Source organism: Gallinula chloropus (assembly GCF_964237585.1).
Source record: "Gallinula chloropus genome assembly, chromosome: 2".
Lineage (NCBI taxonomy): Eukaryota > Metazoa > Chordata > Aves > Gruiformes > Rallidae > Gallinula > Gallinula chloropus.
This window is the reverse complement of record NC_140086.1, coordinates 139,653,515-139,669,985: the sequence shown is the minus strand read 5'-3', so window position 1 is coordinate 139,669,985 and position 16,471 is coordinate 139,653,515. Positions and strand designations below refer to the sequence as shown.

Sequence of the window (16,471 nt, the reverse complement as noted above, 5' to 3'; positions counted from 1 at the left end):
CAAGCATGTACAGCTGGTAGAATTTATAAGTATTTTTAGCTGAAACAGAATACGTAGTTGATTGGTAAAAAATAACACAGAACAGCAGAAAAAGCAGGTCAGTAGCAGTAGCTCCTGAATGTAGTTTCTTCCAAACATGTAGGTGGGGAAAAAAAGGCTCCTAAAAGGGACTAAGGCCTTCTAAAAATACTGCTAAAATCTCCCATGGAATATGACACTTCAAGACCAAAGAAAAACCAAATCCAAACCATTTTGTACTGTAGTATCTTGCAAAATTGCATTCAATTGAGCTATGTTATTATTTTTTTAATTCATCAAGATCATCAAAGGCCATCAGGAATATGATTACATTCTGAATGAGAGTCATGCTTCTTCTGTACCCTCTTCTGAATAACCCAGTCACAAAATGAAGTCTGCTTTATTTAAGTCAGCGAGAGAAATAGGGGTCAACTGAAAAGCACAGGACTAGGAATTTGGATTTGTTATTAATTTTTAGCTGAAAATTCCTCATTTACATCTGCAATTTTAGCAAACTGATAGTTCCTTTACCATACTCAACCAATGACTTTTTAGAACTATACATAAGGAGGATTTTTTTAAAATGTAGATACTGGCCTAACTTTTATAGTGTACAAAATAAAGCAAAATTATAGCAAACATAAAGACCAAACAATAACAGTAGAGGACTCTAACTATGTAAAGACTAAATTGCATAATTTTGTAAATCCAGTTTACAACTATAGCGTCCTAGACCATGAAGCCACTAAGAAGCAAAAGTAACCCACACTGAACAAGAATACACATTCTAAAAAAGGCAGTGGACAACACTCACATGCATGAGTGATACTGCTTGATACTGTCCATTGGGCCACTTAGCATGCATGTGGCACAACCTGATTTTTAAAATTGCATTACAAACACAAAATCTGTTATTGAACTTTATTTTTAGATTACTGTAAATGGTAACTAACAACTGCAACTGAGAACATATGACTGTGTGGAAAGGCTGTAAGAAGGAACAGAATAGAATTTTTAATGAAGATTTGAGCTTTAAAAAAAAACCCATGGAAAATACGCTCAAACTTCTGGAAAAATACTTATCTACAAAATAAAGACTTGCAAAACACTAACTTGGGGGGCAATTTTTCAATAATTTTACCCCTTTGACCGAACATGATTTAAAAAAAAAAACAGTTCTCATTTGTGACCACTTATAAGAAATGCAAAGCACTTATTAAAGTCGTGTACTGAAAATTAGCCTTGTTGGATGGTCAGGTCCCAGTTTCTTGCAGGAGAGCACATTTTTTGGTGATACCTTGTGGTATCACCACAGGCCTTTAAGTGTCCAACTGTATGGACAAGGCCACCAGTCGATGCTGTACCTCATCGGCATCAGCCATCAAGGAGAAGATGCTGCTGGAGATGACAGATCTTGCCCCAAACCTCCCCACTCTGGTAGCCTGGGCCTCCCTTAGCCGTCCCTGCCCACACTTCAGCCCAAAACGTCCCTCCGCCTCGCGGTCCGCGGTGTTTTGGTAGGCGGGGAGGAATGGAGCAAGAATCCGACGCGATGCAGCAAACCAGCCCCGCCCCTTGCCGTGCCACCGCCTCCGGGCGAAAGAAGTCTCGACAACACAACATCGCCAGGCGGCAGCGCAACGGCAGCAAACGGCGGCCATAGCGCCGCCGAGGGCGGGAAAGGTCGAGCATGCGCACCCGCGCGGGCCACGGTTCGGTCCCGCCCCGCCTCGCCCCGCCCCCGGTGTCGTGGTGGCTGCCGGCGAGGCGGGAGTAGGGTGGTTATTCGCTTCTCGCCGCGCTCTACCCGGTCGGTAGTCAGGTTCCTGCGGCCCGGGCGTTGAGCCCGGTCACCTTCTTGCCGTGTCCTCCCCACGCAGCCCCCAGGGCCAGGCATTGCCCGCCCCAAAGGCCGCTGTCACTGCCCCGCCCCTTCTCTGTCGTTGCCGCCGCAGGCCGGACCCGGGCGGACGTAGTGACTCCCAGCATGGTGCGGTGCGGTAGGGCGGTGCTGCGGAAGGTCAGTGTGCCCGGCCCGGGGAGCGGTAGGGACGGGTCCTGCGAGCGTGCAGCCCCACGCAGGCGGGGCTCGGGCGGCGGGAAGGGCAGGCGGGGAGTCGCGGTGCCGCTCCCGCCGTCTCTCCGGGGCGGGCTGGCCGCGCTGCTCCTTGCGCAGTTCCTAGGCGAACGCCCGCTTCCCTTTCCCCGGGCTGACCCGCCGTCCCCGGCGGTTTGCGGGCACGTCCCCCCCTGCACTGTCCTGGCGCTGTCTCTGCGAAGCGGCTTCCTTAGCGGGAGGCCCGTGTGTGCCGGGCAGGGGCACGGCGAGGGGCCGCGACCATGGGACGCGCGTCTCCGTGGGCGCCGGGTCCCGGCGCAGAGGCAGGGCCGCCCCCTGTTCCTCCGCCGGGGCTCCGCAGGCCGGGCGGGCGTGCTATGAGGTCTCGCGTCTGGGGAAGATGCGTCTCTTGTTCGGACACGTTTTGGAGGGTTGCAGGTCTGTTTTCTGAACTTTCCTTACTGCCGCCAGAGAAGAGCTCTATCCAAGCAGTTTTAGTCAAACTTCTACAAAACGAAATGTAAACGGATCGTAACACTGATACGAAGCTATTGTTTTGTCAGTACGGCAACTTCATAGACGATTTGCGGCTCTATGTGAGAGGAGGAACCGGCGGAATGGGTTATCCTCGCCTAGGTGGGGAAGGAGGAAGAGGTGGTGATGTCTGGTTAGTCGCCCAAGAAAGAACTACCTTAAAGACCGTTAGGGACAGATATCCCCAGAAGCGATTTGTAGCTGGAACAGGAGCCAACAGTAGGTAAGAGTCTGATGAAAGTTGTTAGATACATCTTTTCTAGAAAGCAAAACATCAGCTTAAGTTACTAAGCCTGATTTGCTTTCCCCCAGTGTTAAGGCACTAAAAGGTGAAAAAGGAAAAGACTGTGAAGTTCAAGTGCCTCTGGGAATTTCAGTTCTTTGTGATGATGGCAAGCCGATTGGTAAGAACATTTGCTTTGGTTTAATGTATCTCGTAGATAGTCTCATATTTATTGATAGCATCTGGCAGACTTCTTACCCTAGGGTGTTCCACACTTACACATCTCCCAAAACATGGGTGTGTTTTCCTTTGCTTCAACAGAGTTGACAAAAAATACACACTAGAAATTGTTGGAAAAACAAGGAAGCCTTCCAGAAATTGGAACTAGTTAGTTTGTATCAATATATGCAGCAGAAAGGAAAATTGCCCTTGCAAACAAGCCTTTAAGGCTGGAAGCCATACTGATCCTCCACTGAGTCATTAATGAGTTTATGTAAATTACGTGTCCATAAAATCAGGTGTCACTATAACTTTACTGAATTACAACATTGTTTAAAAAGTAAAGCGTCAACATTTCAGGTTATCTAAAATACCTATTTATTTCCCCTCTTTAAAAAGAGGGTAGTAAGCAGGAAGATCTGTTTCTAGTACAGTGCTCTTGGAATAGCTCTCAGTTGTTCCTTTGCAGATTTTCAGAGTTTTTCCTCTCGTACTGTTCAGGGTTCAAACTAAATTCACAAATTACTCTTAACAAAATTGGATGTATGGCAAGGCCTGTTTATGATGTAGGCATGTCACTGTCTATAGGTGTCCTTGAATTACATACTCAGAGGTTGTATTTTTTTTTTAATTATTCTAATAGTCTAACCCTAAAGGAGATACTCTAGTCTGCATATTAATGAAAAGGAACTGCTGAAGAGTTTGCTGTGCCCACGTCTCCTGCCAGTATAGATTTTTCCTTGTGTTCCTGCATTCTAGTATTGGAGGTGTCAGAACTTCCATCTTGGATGTAACTTGCCTGCCTGTACTTAGCACTTTTCTTGAAGTGGCTAACTAACTGTATTGGGATGTGATTGCTTTCACTTGTTTCCAAAGAAGAAAAAATACCATGACTCTGCGTGCACAGCTTTTGCGAGGAAGCGTGCAGAAAATTGGCTCTTGTTAAGTGGAATATCACAGCTGAAGTACTGCAGGGGATTGTGTTTTTTCACTAGTGAATTTAATTTCAGGAGAGCTTAATGCAGCAGGAGAGAGACTCCTAGCAGCTCGTGGAGGTCTTGGAGGCTCATTGGCCACAAACTTTGTGCCTTGCAAAGGTCAGAGGCGAATTGTTCGTCTTGATTTGAAACTCATAGCAGATGTTGGCTTAGTTGGGTAAGTACTTGACTTTGAGAACTGCTATTAGGCAACAAAATAATACATTTCAAAGAAATGTTAGAGTTTGGAGGATGAATGTTAATGTAAATTTGCATTGCAACTTAAATTACTTGCAGTTTGCAAAAATCAATGTTTAAACTTTATAATTTTAAAATTTGGAATATATGGATTATTATGCTTCAAATAAGGGTTTCATGGATCAGGGTAATACATGATTATTAATATTTAGCAAGTGCAGAGATCATGTAGTATTGTGCAATATTTATGAAGTAGGCAGTGCGAAAAGAACACTATATTTGACTTTGTTACTGGCATAAGTAGATCCTTTAGTAGTTTTAAAGAGTTGCAAAGGGTGTGTGGCCTACTCTCCCAAATCAACAACTTGAAACACTAAAAAAATATAATGACAAGCTAGAGCAGTAGGCCTTGCCTTTCAGTGTTGCTGCTTTATAACAATGCAGATAATTTATTTTTATTATTATTTGAAGAAAGCCTTCAGCAGGCTACAACTGTAAAAGTATTGGTCGACTCAGCCTCTACTACCACTTTGCCCTGTGGTCCTTATTAATAAAAAGCATAGGAAGCATAGAGTGATGAAGAGTTTGAGGTGGAAATAGTCTAATTGGTATATTCCATTAAAAGATGGAAACTTGAAGACAGCATGGTTCTTTTTTTTTTTTTTGCTAGAAATAATACCAGATTTATCTAAAGTTACATAATTTTCAGTAATTGCATGATAGAGATTTTTTCCTCTTGTCTTAGATTGTGTGAAAATACAGGAGCTTCATGACACCACTGCTGCTTTAATCCTGCATTTTGGCTTGTATTTTAGTTGAGAGTTTGCCTTTAAAATTTATTTTAAAAATCATTATCAGTTAATTAGAGGAGTATATTATTGTTGAGAATATGAATCAGCCTCTGATACTTTGATCTCTTTGTTATTTTTACTTCAGTAGATGTGCAAGTGGTTTGCTGTTAGATGGGGTAAAAAACATTGAGACGAGGTTTGGGTACAGGTTGTGCTGTGTAGTGAAAGTTGCAATTTAAACTTCAAAGAGCATATTGTACCTTGGTGGAAACAAAGCACTCAATTGAGGAGATGACCAGAGTAACCTTCCAGAATGTCTTTAAGGCACCTTTCAACATCAGAGTACATTAAAACTAGCCTCAATAGTTTTCCTGTTATAACAAGAATCATTTTGGCGCTCTTTTTTTAAGCAAGCCATATAATCAACCCCTTTATAAAGCCCCTTATGTAAAACTAGTCTTGTTTTTCATCAGTTTCTGTTCTTCTTAGCTGTCCCTGTTAACAGGTCATGATTCTGCAGGTATTCAGGTGGAGAGTATATAGTTTTCCTTGTGAGACATGCCTTTTTACCTTGTGACCAGCACTCAGTTGCCTGTGCACATCGTTTTCTTGATCACTGTTGCACTGAAACATGTTGAATAACTGTGAATTTAGCTGGAACACAAGTCTTGTGGTCTCCTTTATGGAACAGGTGCTATGAATAAGGACTGTAGTCTGTCCTCTGGTTTTAGCATTAACTTCAAGTTTGACACAGATCAAGGCTATTTTTGTGTCTTGTGCAGCTCAGATTAAGTTTTTAAAATAAAAACAATTTCAGCTTTAATTTAAGTTTCCATCTCAATAGGTAGATGTATTAGGTTAAGGAGCTTTTATAAAAGCTACTGTATCCTTTTACACTTCTATTGTAGTATGCAGGCATATTCCCTTGTAAAGGGAAAATATTTCATCAGTCATGTCTGCACAGGCCAGCTCTTAGGGCTTCACTGGTATTCATTTGGTTTACTTGGACACTGCTGTGATTTAACCCCAGGTGGCAACTGAGCACCATGCAGCCTCTTGCTCATTCCGTCCATGGCAGGACTGGGGAGAGCATTGGAAGGGTAAAAGTGAGAGTACTCATGGGTTGAGATAAAGACAGTTTAACAGGGAAAGCAAAAGCCTCACATGTAAGCAAAGCAAACCAAGGAATTCATTCCCCACTTCCCATGGGCAGGCAGGTGTTCAGCCATCCTTGGGAAAGTGGGGCTCCATCACATGTGATGGTGACTTGGGAAGACAAATGCCATCACTCTGAATGTCCCCCCTTCCTTCTTCATCCCCCAGCTGGGGGCAGTTGGGGTCAGTTGTCCCAGCTGTGTCACCTCCCAACTCCTTGTGCACCCCCAGCCCACTTGCTGGTGGGGTGGTGTGAGAAGCAGAAAAGCCCTCAGTTCTGTGTAAGCACTGCTCAGCAATAGCAAAAACATCGCTGTGTTATCAATGCTATTTCAGCACAAATCCAAACCACAGCCCCATGCCAGCTGCTATGAAGTAAATTAACTGTCCCAGCCAAAACCAGCACAGTAATAATCATAGAAACTGAGAATGGCATGGGTTGGAAGGGGCCCTAAGGATCATACAGTTCCAACCCCCCTGCCACAGGCAGGCCCACCAACCTCCAGTCCTAGATCTATACAAGGTATTTTGGGATCCCTCACAGAGTCTTGTTGCCTTAAGAACCTATACAAACTGCATGTATGTGTCTGTGCTGTCTCTCACTCTAACCCCACATAGATGTACTCAGAGAGTTATGTTTGCTTTGCTACACTAGCTAAACTGTAGCATAGAGGTCATTGGTACTTAAATTGTCAAATGTTTCAGTAACTATGATTTGTATATCAAAGACTCTAAGCCCAACTGCTAAGATGCATTTGCATGACAGGTGTTTACAATGTAAAGATAGTTTACAGTCTTAGCTACAGCATGTGAATTCAAGTAGACCTGTATGCTTATGCTGTATTTCAGTCTGATTTTAAGTCTGGCACTCCTATATTTACATACTTCCCCTGCTAACATCCTTGGGAAGCATTGTGAATTTAGAAAAATTACTCCGATTTTAGTAAAAAAAAAAAAAAATAAAAAGGAACACAATACTCTGGGTTTGGTTTTTGTTTGTTTTTTTTTTTAATCTGAGTAAATGAGTCTGCAAAAATTAGGTGATAGCATTGAGTTTGACTAATATGATGTAGTATGTTTGGTAATAAAATGTATGGGAATCATGGGTGTACTTATTCAGTGTATAAATCCTGATTTTCCTTCTAGGTTTCCTAATGCAGGTAAATCATCCTTGTTAAGCAAGATTTCTCATGCCAAGCCTGAGATTGCAAATTATGCATGTAAGTTCATACTCTTATTTTTAAAGCAGTAATATTTCATCAGAGCAGTAAGTTCTTCTCTGACTTGGCTTCCAGGTTTGTAATAAAGAATTAGGGGATAATCATGTTGCCAGCTAAATGCACTGCACAGATTTTTAAGAAATGCTTCAGAGTGAGACTTGCTGTTTCAGTGTCCAGTTCCTTTAGCCACCTCAGTTTTTCATTTGTACATTCTCACAGTGCTTCAACCTGTTGGTTCAGGGTCTATTTAATATTTCTTTTAGTCTCAGCCCATTTTATTGCATCTGAGACTCTCCATGGTGTGTAGTATCCTCCATCTACGGAATATGCAGCATCAGGTTCCTTTGCATAAACATCCTGCATGCTTTGGAAATAGCTACTGTGTGTTCTTGCAGCAGAATAAGATTAGGGGTTTGAATCTGGCCACTGGAAAACTGACAGAAAAAAAATATTTTTCTATCAGTAGATCAGGATTATTTGTCTGATCATTCTTTAATTAAAAAGCAGAAGTACAAGTACTGGTAATTCCCACTGACCACTTTGTGTGACTTCTGCTTTTCCACAGCCTTCTTACATTTTCCCTCAGTTTGAAGAGTCCCATATCTCTGCTTTCATTAGTTGTTCCCTATTTGGAATCTATTCCACATTTTGGATTATTTTTGTGTCGGAGGATTCTCTATTCCCTTCTTGGGATGATGGGAAGAGGGTTACAGACAGTGCCAGGATTTGCTGAAATATAGGGTTTTTTGAGAGGTCTGATATAGTTCTCTCTTTTTTTTTGCTTTTTCTTTATTCCTTTTTCTGGTAATTCTTAACATCCCATTTGCCTTATCTTTTTTTTCTGCTGCTGAACATTTTTTTCATATAAATATGTAGTAAGGAAGTCCTATAACACTTCCATGTTTTGTAACACTAATATTCTTTTAAATGTTAAAAACAATTTTGTTTTCTTCCCCTCCTCTTTTTTCACTTGTCATAGTTACGACAATACAGCCTGAACTAGGGAAGATCATGTATGAAGATTATAAACAGGTTGGTATGAAAGATTATTGTGGTTGATCGTTAAATTTATATATGATGAATAGTTATGTTGCTTAATATAATTTCAGAAAGAAAATGGAAACTTGTAGAGTTTTTTCGTATGTGCATGTATAATGTATACATATAAAATGGAATTAAATAGACTTAATGAAAGTGGTGGAAAAAGTGCTATTTTTATTAAGTAATAAGAGAGCTTTATAGTCAAATATAGTAATATGACACTGAGCTAATTTCAAGTCACTTTAACAAATGGCTTCTCATTTTCCCTTGTCTCCTTTCTGTGGGTCTAATACTGCTTTATAATAGAGTTGTGAGCTTGTGTATGAAATTGAGATTGCTGTGTCCTCATATACTCGTCAAGTTTAGGACTGTAAAGAATCATTATTTCAGAGAATGACCTGTTATTTTTATTTAGAAGAGGCAAATTTTCTGTGGGTTGCCTATACAGAGAGCTCTGCAGTGAATGAGTAATTTTCAGAATGTATTTTGAACAGTGGCAGATTTGTCCAATAGCCACAGATCTGCAGTAGTGACAGGGAATTTAGCAAATATAACCCGCTTATCAGAATTTACAGTTCTGGCTTTCTAGGCTGGTTTTTGTGGTTTGTTTTGTTGTTTAGAAAAAGACTAAAATAGTCTTTGTGATAGTGAAGTGATAGTAAAGAAGTGACAGTGATTACCTGAACAGCCAGGAAAGTGCAGTACCTGAGAGGTGAGGTACCTGCATCCAGTTCCTTTTGTAGTAGGCTGTAGCTCTGGAGGACTGATGGAGCTGCTGCCCTACCACTTTAATTTTTGTCAACTCGATTCCACCTAGCTTCTTCAGGTAAAGGTATGTGGTTCCTGGGATCCTTTCTACAGTATCCACTGGTGGGGGTAACCAATGCTAAATGAGACTCTTAGTAATAGATTTTTGGACTCCAAGTTCATGTTAGGTTACAGCAAACGTTTTGAGGCCTCAAGCTTGAATATTCTTTGATGTGCTTTTATTTTGATATATGCAGTACTGGACTCATCACCTCGAAGATAAAAGGCAAAGGCATAAAAGGGGTTCAGATGAGTTAACCAGAAAATCATACCTCTCAGATGTGAAAAGACAGAAAACTTTTTTTCATGTTCAGAAGGAATAATCCTGGGGTCACTTAGTAGCTGATGCTTGAAACCTTCATGGAACAACCTTTAACAAAACTGTGTATTAAAGGCAGAAAGTCTAGCCTGTCAGGTTCCTGTAGAAAAGCACACATTTAAGGGAATTTTGTATATGCATTTTATCTGGTAGTTTAGGGTAACCCATCCTAGAAAACTGCTGCAAATAATGGGATGGTTTACAGCCTTTTAAAAAAACTACCTACCTGCCATGATTCAGGACCTCTTGCTCTTACTGGTGTGTCCTTCTCCAGCACGAGAACTACCTGCGCTGCGCTCCTGGCTTTCTTTTTGCAGCCTTTCTCACGTGATAGCCAATGACCCTTACTGTTGGCCGTTTCTGCAGTTCCTGGTACTGTGGTGTTGGGTGCTATATAGGAACTTTATGGACAAAGTATCTCTTTTCTAAAATGAAAGGAACTCGTTACTGTCATTGCAGAGAGCATGAGTGAGTAAGAGGAAATACTTCAGCTATTAGTATTACAACTGCGGAGAACTAAACAAGCCAACGTAAGCAATTAAAAGCAATAATTGATGTGACTGTCCTGTATTACTCAAGGGACACTGGCTCGTTACATCTTTTTTGTTACAGAACATTGACATTTTTAAGAAAATATATGGCAATTTGCTTATTTTATCTTAGTGCATTTCAAAGAGGAAGATACGTGCAAGTTACCTGATGCCAACTGTCATTACCATTTATCAAAAAAAGACACAGAAGTAGTGAGTGGATCTGAGTCTGAGTCTGGGTTCAGGTCTTGGAACCAGATCATGGAAACTAGCAGAAGCATTTAATTGGAGATCAAAGTTGGGGATGGTTGGTGGTACAGCACCCAAACACAACACTGTAGAAAGGGGAAGTTTCTGTTATAACTCTAGTTATTCTCTCCCTGTTTCATGTATTTTCTCCATGTTTCTGGTTACAAGTCTGTAGTTCATTCATCTGTATCTCATGTCTCTCTAGATGGAAAACTCTAATCATTCAAATATTTAAGAAATGCATAATGGTCACAAGTAGGTGTGTAACTCGTAGCAGAAAGCCCACTTTGGCAATAGGTGACACACTGGAAATTTTATTGTTTGCTGACTTTTATCATTGTTTAATTGAATCCAGTTGCTGTCTACAGGGGTATTAGATTTGAAGACCCTACTTTCGCTCTTTGTTTCATGATCTATCGTAGCTTTCTGTGAGATAATGAGCTGATATTTGGGGGGTTTAGTATACTGCTCTTTTTTTTTTTTTTTTTTTTGGTCTTTCCCAGCTCTCTTTTACAACTATGCACAACCCTTTCCACCAGCAGAGGAAATGACAAGATGCCTCTCCGTTGTGGCAGCCTTTGCTGGGATCTTGTTGGAAGCTGATATACTAATCAAAATCTCATTTCAGTTGAAGAGCAGAAGACAAATTCTTGGGGCTTCTCACACTCAGGGAAACAATGTTAAGTGGCTTTGCATTTAGAATAATGATCCTCTGCAGCCACAAGGAACAGACTTTATTTTGTTTTCCAATGAGGGTTTGAATTCTATACAACCATGATAGCCTAATCTGCTGTCCCTGCAGTCTGTTCCACTCTCAGGTAACGGGTGAATTTTGCAGGACCTCTGCTGAGGCGTTATTACCCCCTATTTTCTACCTTGCAGACAGCTATAAATAAGTAGACAAGAAAACATGAGGAGCAGCCTGTGTAATAATGGTATTTTGTTTAAATCTGTTTCTGATGATAAATTGAAACAGCAAATGTGTACTGCCAGAGAACTGATCCCCAGCGCAGTTCCAAGGAATGTGTGTAGCTGTAAATGAAGTCTCTGAAAACAGATGTACCCAACATTCGTTTATCTGGGGGGTTTTCTTTATATAAAATGATAGATAATAGGTGTTGGTAATTTAAAATCACCATTTTTGCTTGATGGAAATCTTTTGTCTGAAACTTTTTGTTTTCCTAGATTTCAGTAGCTGATCTCCCAGGACTGATTGAAGGCGCTCATGCGAACAAAGGGATGGGCCACAAATTTCTCAAACATATAGAAAGAACCAAACAGCTTCTCTTAGTTGTAAGTTACATAAAATTTACAGCTTGTTGGAATCAAAGGCAGTGCAGTAAATAAAAGGCTGCTTAATTGCAGTCTAGTTGGAATTTGGGAAATAATTTGTAATTTGCATGTTGTGTCATAAATATAGCTGTAATGATGGTTTTGGAATGGAATGCTTAAATGTCTGATAAATCCTTCAATAGAATTTATCATTAAAATTTGTCAGTTAACTTAGAGCAGTGAAGTGTTCCAAGCATAATTAAAGCATGAGGCATTTTTTTTTCTTTGTTACTTTTGTAAGATCCCCTTAAAAGAAAGGTTTAAAAAACAAACCTTGGAGAAACTTTGATTCGGAACAAAGTAGTTTGTACTTCTAGTGTCTATGGTGTTACTTTAGTGTATAGATGCCCACTGTTGTTTGCTGAGGAATGAGGGCATGTATGTGGACATTTTACTGCATAGTTTTTAACGGAGACTACCTTGATACTGTAACATAATTTAACACCACAAAGTTTGGGTTTGTCTAACTTTTCCAGGTTGATATTTTGGGGTTTCAGCTGTCCATTAAGACTCAGTTCAGAACAGCCTTTGAAACTATATTACTTCTAACAAAGGTAAGTTCTCATCTTCCTAGTTGGCAGTTATGTGTTGAGTCAGGAAAGAGGCTCAGTTTTCATTAAGAACTTTCAAATGTCAGTGTCTCTTCTGGATTTATAATATAAGGTGAGATAATAAGCTTAGGATTCTCCGGAATGATGAAATGATTACTTTTAACTGCCCAGGTAAAACTGCTTTATTGTGTGTTGTACACAACTGTTCCTTCATTAAACAGCATATGGGATATTTCTAGCAGTCAGGCAAAGGTGAAAATGCATCCTTTTCAGTTCCCCAGTCTGACAGCATTTTAGGAAGTAGAAGTACATGGGTTTAGTTAAATCCCTGCTTTGATGCCTTTACTGCGTAGCATAAGGGAGGTGAGACATCAGGCCTCAGCTTTGCATTCAGTGTTTCCATTTCTTATTCTTGCTTCTGATTAAAAATAAGATGCTTTATGTCATTTCAAGTTTAGCAGCTGTCCTCTCTCTAGCTACATGACTTTAGGATGCTGAATCTTCTGAATTTCAGCTTTTGCTGTCTATTTTTAGCTTATTTGTGGTTGTGATTTTCATTCTGGTATTAACCATAGTCCATTAAAATGCTTAAGAATCAGAAAATTCTCCAAAGAACTTTATGTGGTTTATAGATCTTGAAATTTTTCTGAGATTGATTTTGTGTCTCTGGATATCAGAACAACAAAACCAAAACTGTTATTCTTTTCATAGGAGGCTATTTCAGAATCAGCCACCCTGTTTACCTGAAATACCTGTGTTTGAGCAAAAAAAAAAATCACTGAACGTTATTTCCTTCTGTCAGGCTGCTTTAATACAGCAACTTGAGTAAATCTCTTAGCTGCATAAGCATGAAAGACTACTTGGGCAATTAATCAAGTGAGTGGGGAGATGTAAAATTGAAGCAGTGCTTAATAAAGCACAATTACTAAGGCAGATTTACTTGACTTTTAAGGAACTGGAGCTGTACAAAGAGGAACTTGTAACAAAGCCTGCACTTCTTGCCATTAATAAGATGGATTTGCCTTGTGCAAAGGATAACTTGGATGAACTTATGAAACAACTACAGAATCCTCAAGGTACGTTAATTTTCAACAATTACCTTTAATAAAAGTAGCGGTAATATTTCATCAAGGTAACTGCATTGACAAGGATTTGTTTGAAGTTGAAGCCAGCTGTTAAATTTATTATTTGAATAATTTTCAAACCCACCTCCTGCATCTGATGTACTTAAAGGTGTCCCTGTATACTGCTGGGGGGTTGGACTAGGTGAACTTTCGAGGTGCCTTTCAACTCCTAACTTTCTGTGATGCTGTGATCTGTAAAGGTCCCTTCCAACACATGTGATTTAGGTATCTGTATGCATTTATAGTACCGGCTTCACTGTTGTGGAGGTATTTTAATAAAATATAGATATCCTGGAATATCTTTCCCAACTCTGACATAGAAGAGTAAACTTCCAGTCTAGGTGTCTTGGAGAACAGGAAGCTCCATTGCCGGTCCCCTTACAGACACTGGTATAGAGGCATAGAATTTCACAGAATGTTAGGAGTTGGAAGGGACCTCAAAAGATCATCTAGTCCAACCCCCCTGTCAGAGCAGGATCGCCTAGACTAAATCACACAGGAATGCATCCAGGCAGGTTTTGAATGTCTCCAGAGAAGGAGACTCCACAACCTCTCTGGGCAGCCTGTTCCAGTGCTCTGTCACCCTCACACTGAAAAAGTTTCTTCTTACGTTCACATGGAACTTCCTATGTTCCAGCTTGCACCCGTTGCCCCTTGTCCTATCACTGGCCATCACTGAGAAGAGCCTGGCTCCTGACTCTCGTCCTTTACATATTTATAAATATTAATAAGGTCGCCCCTCAGTCTCCACTTCAAGCTAAAGAGGCCCAGGTCCTTCAGCCTTTCCTCATAAGGAAGGTGCTCCATTCCCTTTATCATCTTGGTGGCCCTGCGCTAGACTCTTCAGAGGAGTTCTATGTCCTTCTTGAACTGAGGAGCCCACAGCTGGACACAATAGTCCAGGTGTGATCTCACCAGGGCAGAGTAGAGGGGGAGAAGGGCCTCTCTTGACCTACTAACCACACCCCTTCTAATACACCCCAGAATGCCATTGGTCTTTTTAGCCAGGAGGGCACAGTGCTGGCTCATGGTCATCCTGCTGTCCACCAGGTCCCTCTCACATACACTGCTCTCCAACAGTCCAGTCCCCAACCTATATTGGTACCTGGGGTTGTTCTTCCCTAAATGCAAGACCCAACACTTGCCCATGTTAAATCTAATTAACCTTCTCCCCTCCCTCTCCAGCTTGTCTAAGTCTTGCTGAATGGCAGCACAGCTGTCTGGTGTGTCAGCCACCCCTCCCAGTTTTGTGTCACCAGCAAACCTGCTAACTGAACACTCTATTCCCTCTTCCAGGTCATCAGTGCATACATTGAACGGTACAGGTCCCAGTGCTCACCCCTGAGGGACTCCACTAGATACAGGCCTCCAGCCAGACTGTTCCATTGAGCAAAACTCGCTGGCTTCTCCCCTTCAGCCAGCTCTCAATCAATCCACCTCACTACTCAACCTTCCAGACCATGTGACTTTTGCCAAAACACATCAAAATCTTGGACAGGGCTACGTAGGGCTATGTAGGGGCTACAGTCTTGCTATGGCATTGGGGTGGATTTCTTCCTATTTCCTGGAGTCTGTAAGGACTGGGAAGGCTTTAAACCATCTGTCTCCCATATTGTACAACTTGGGCTTTTTTTGTACTCAAAGGAAGGGTATGGAATCTTCTCAAGAGCATGTAGGTGTGGTATGGTATAATTGCTATGTTAGTGCTTGTCTTCTGAGAGTACTTTTAAAGATTAATTAACCAAATAATACTTCTATATTAATTGCAGTTATGTTTAGTATTGTAATTTAAAGTTCATTTTCTAAATTTAATAGGATTTTGTGGGCTTTGTAGTGACACACTATTTGAGGGTTGTACTAACTCTTCCAGTGTGGTTTTTTTCAGACTTCTTTCACTTGCTAGAGGATGAAATGATTCCTGAAAAGACACTTGAATTCAAGGATTTAATTCCTATATCTACACACACTGGAGAAGGAATTGAGAAACTAAAGACATGTATAAGAAAATCGATATATGAGGAGGCAGAGCAAGAGAATGAAGAATATCAGAAAAAGAAGCTACTACTTTTACAAACTTCAGAAGAGCAGATGAATAGAAGTTAGCATTCTTGTCTGGATCCAACACATTTCAATAGTTTTAGTAAGTATGTAAACCAACCGTCCATTTAGGTTTTGTTCCCTCTATCACCACTGCCCAGTTTTCTGTTCCTCCCATCGTCTTCAGTTTCTGTTGGCGCTTGGGTAGAGCACAGTGGGGGAAATAACAAGGTTTTTTTCTGATTTACATTGGCTACTGACTCAACAGAGTAAAGACCAAAGTATGTGCAACTCAAAACACTGCCTAACAGCTGATGATCCCCTGAGTATTTTTTGGCTGATGAATAGGAGGAGTATAGCCTGCCGAGGCAGCGAAAGAGCCAGTTTCATTCTACTTCTTTTGTCATGGATATGAGAAAGTACCCAGGGGAATTTCTGGTGGAGCAATTTCCCAGGGTCTAGTGCTTTTACGGTGAAACAGTTCTGCCATTTTGCCAGGCACGGGATTGTGGGGTTTTCTGTTATTTCTAAAGATCTGAGGGAAAAATAAATAAATGGCTGCAAGGAAGTGATTTGAAGGAGCACAAAAAACCAAGGCTGATGTGTACTGGTTTTGGTTTGGGGATTTTTGGTGGGTATTTTTCTACAACTGCTGTTGCCTGCTCTAGTCCTCTTGATCTTACAAATCCTGATTCCAAATTCTCAGACTTAGTTTGGTGTCCCTCCTTTTGTGGAGTGGGGGGTGTCATTACAGCTGCCTTTCAACAGCACGATACATTTTAGGGAGTAGTTAATGTCTCGGGGTTTGTATTCCAAGCAGGCATGCTTGCATTTTACTGTAAAATAATAATAAATTGGAAGACCTTTGTTGTATAGAGTGTTGTCTACTTCAAAGCTATTGATTGCAAACCAAAGTACGACTGCCTGCATCAAAGGCTTCTCAGTTTGATCTTTAAGCGTATGTATCAAACTCTGCTTCTCTGAACTGAAGTAGTCACAGCGAAGAAAGCGGAGGGGGCTGGCCAGCTGCCCCCGGGCAGCAGCCAGGCCGGGTGTGAGCAGCAAGGGCTGAGCGGTTGGTGACCTG

The 16,471-nt window shown here is 41.1% G+C and overlaps 1 protein-coding gene across 1 annotated transcript; it reads left to right on the top strand.

Annotated features, from left to right (window-relative positions):
- Positions 1 to 2,005: 2,005 nt before the first annotated feature.
- GTPBP10 (GTP binding protein 10) lies at positions 2,006 to 16,251 on the top strand (the record flags this gene model as incomplete). The annotated part of the gene is made up of 10 exons (XM_084260809.1): positions 2,006 to 2,038; positions 2,641 to 2,834; positions 2,924 to 3,015; positions 4,064 to 4,208; positions 7,321 to 7,394; positions 8,374 to 8,426; positions 11,526 to 11,633; positions 12,149 to 12,226; positions 13,176 to 13,299; positions 15,233 to 16,251. The coding sequence occupies 10 exons, from the start codon at positions 2,006 to 2,008 to the stop codon at positions 15,448 to 15,450; spliced, it is 1,119 nt and encodes a 372-aa protein (XP_084116935.1). The 3' UTR covers positions 15,451 to 16,251.
- Positions 16,252 to 16,471: the final 220 nt, after the last annotated feature.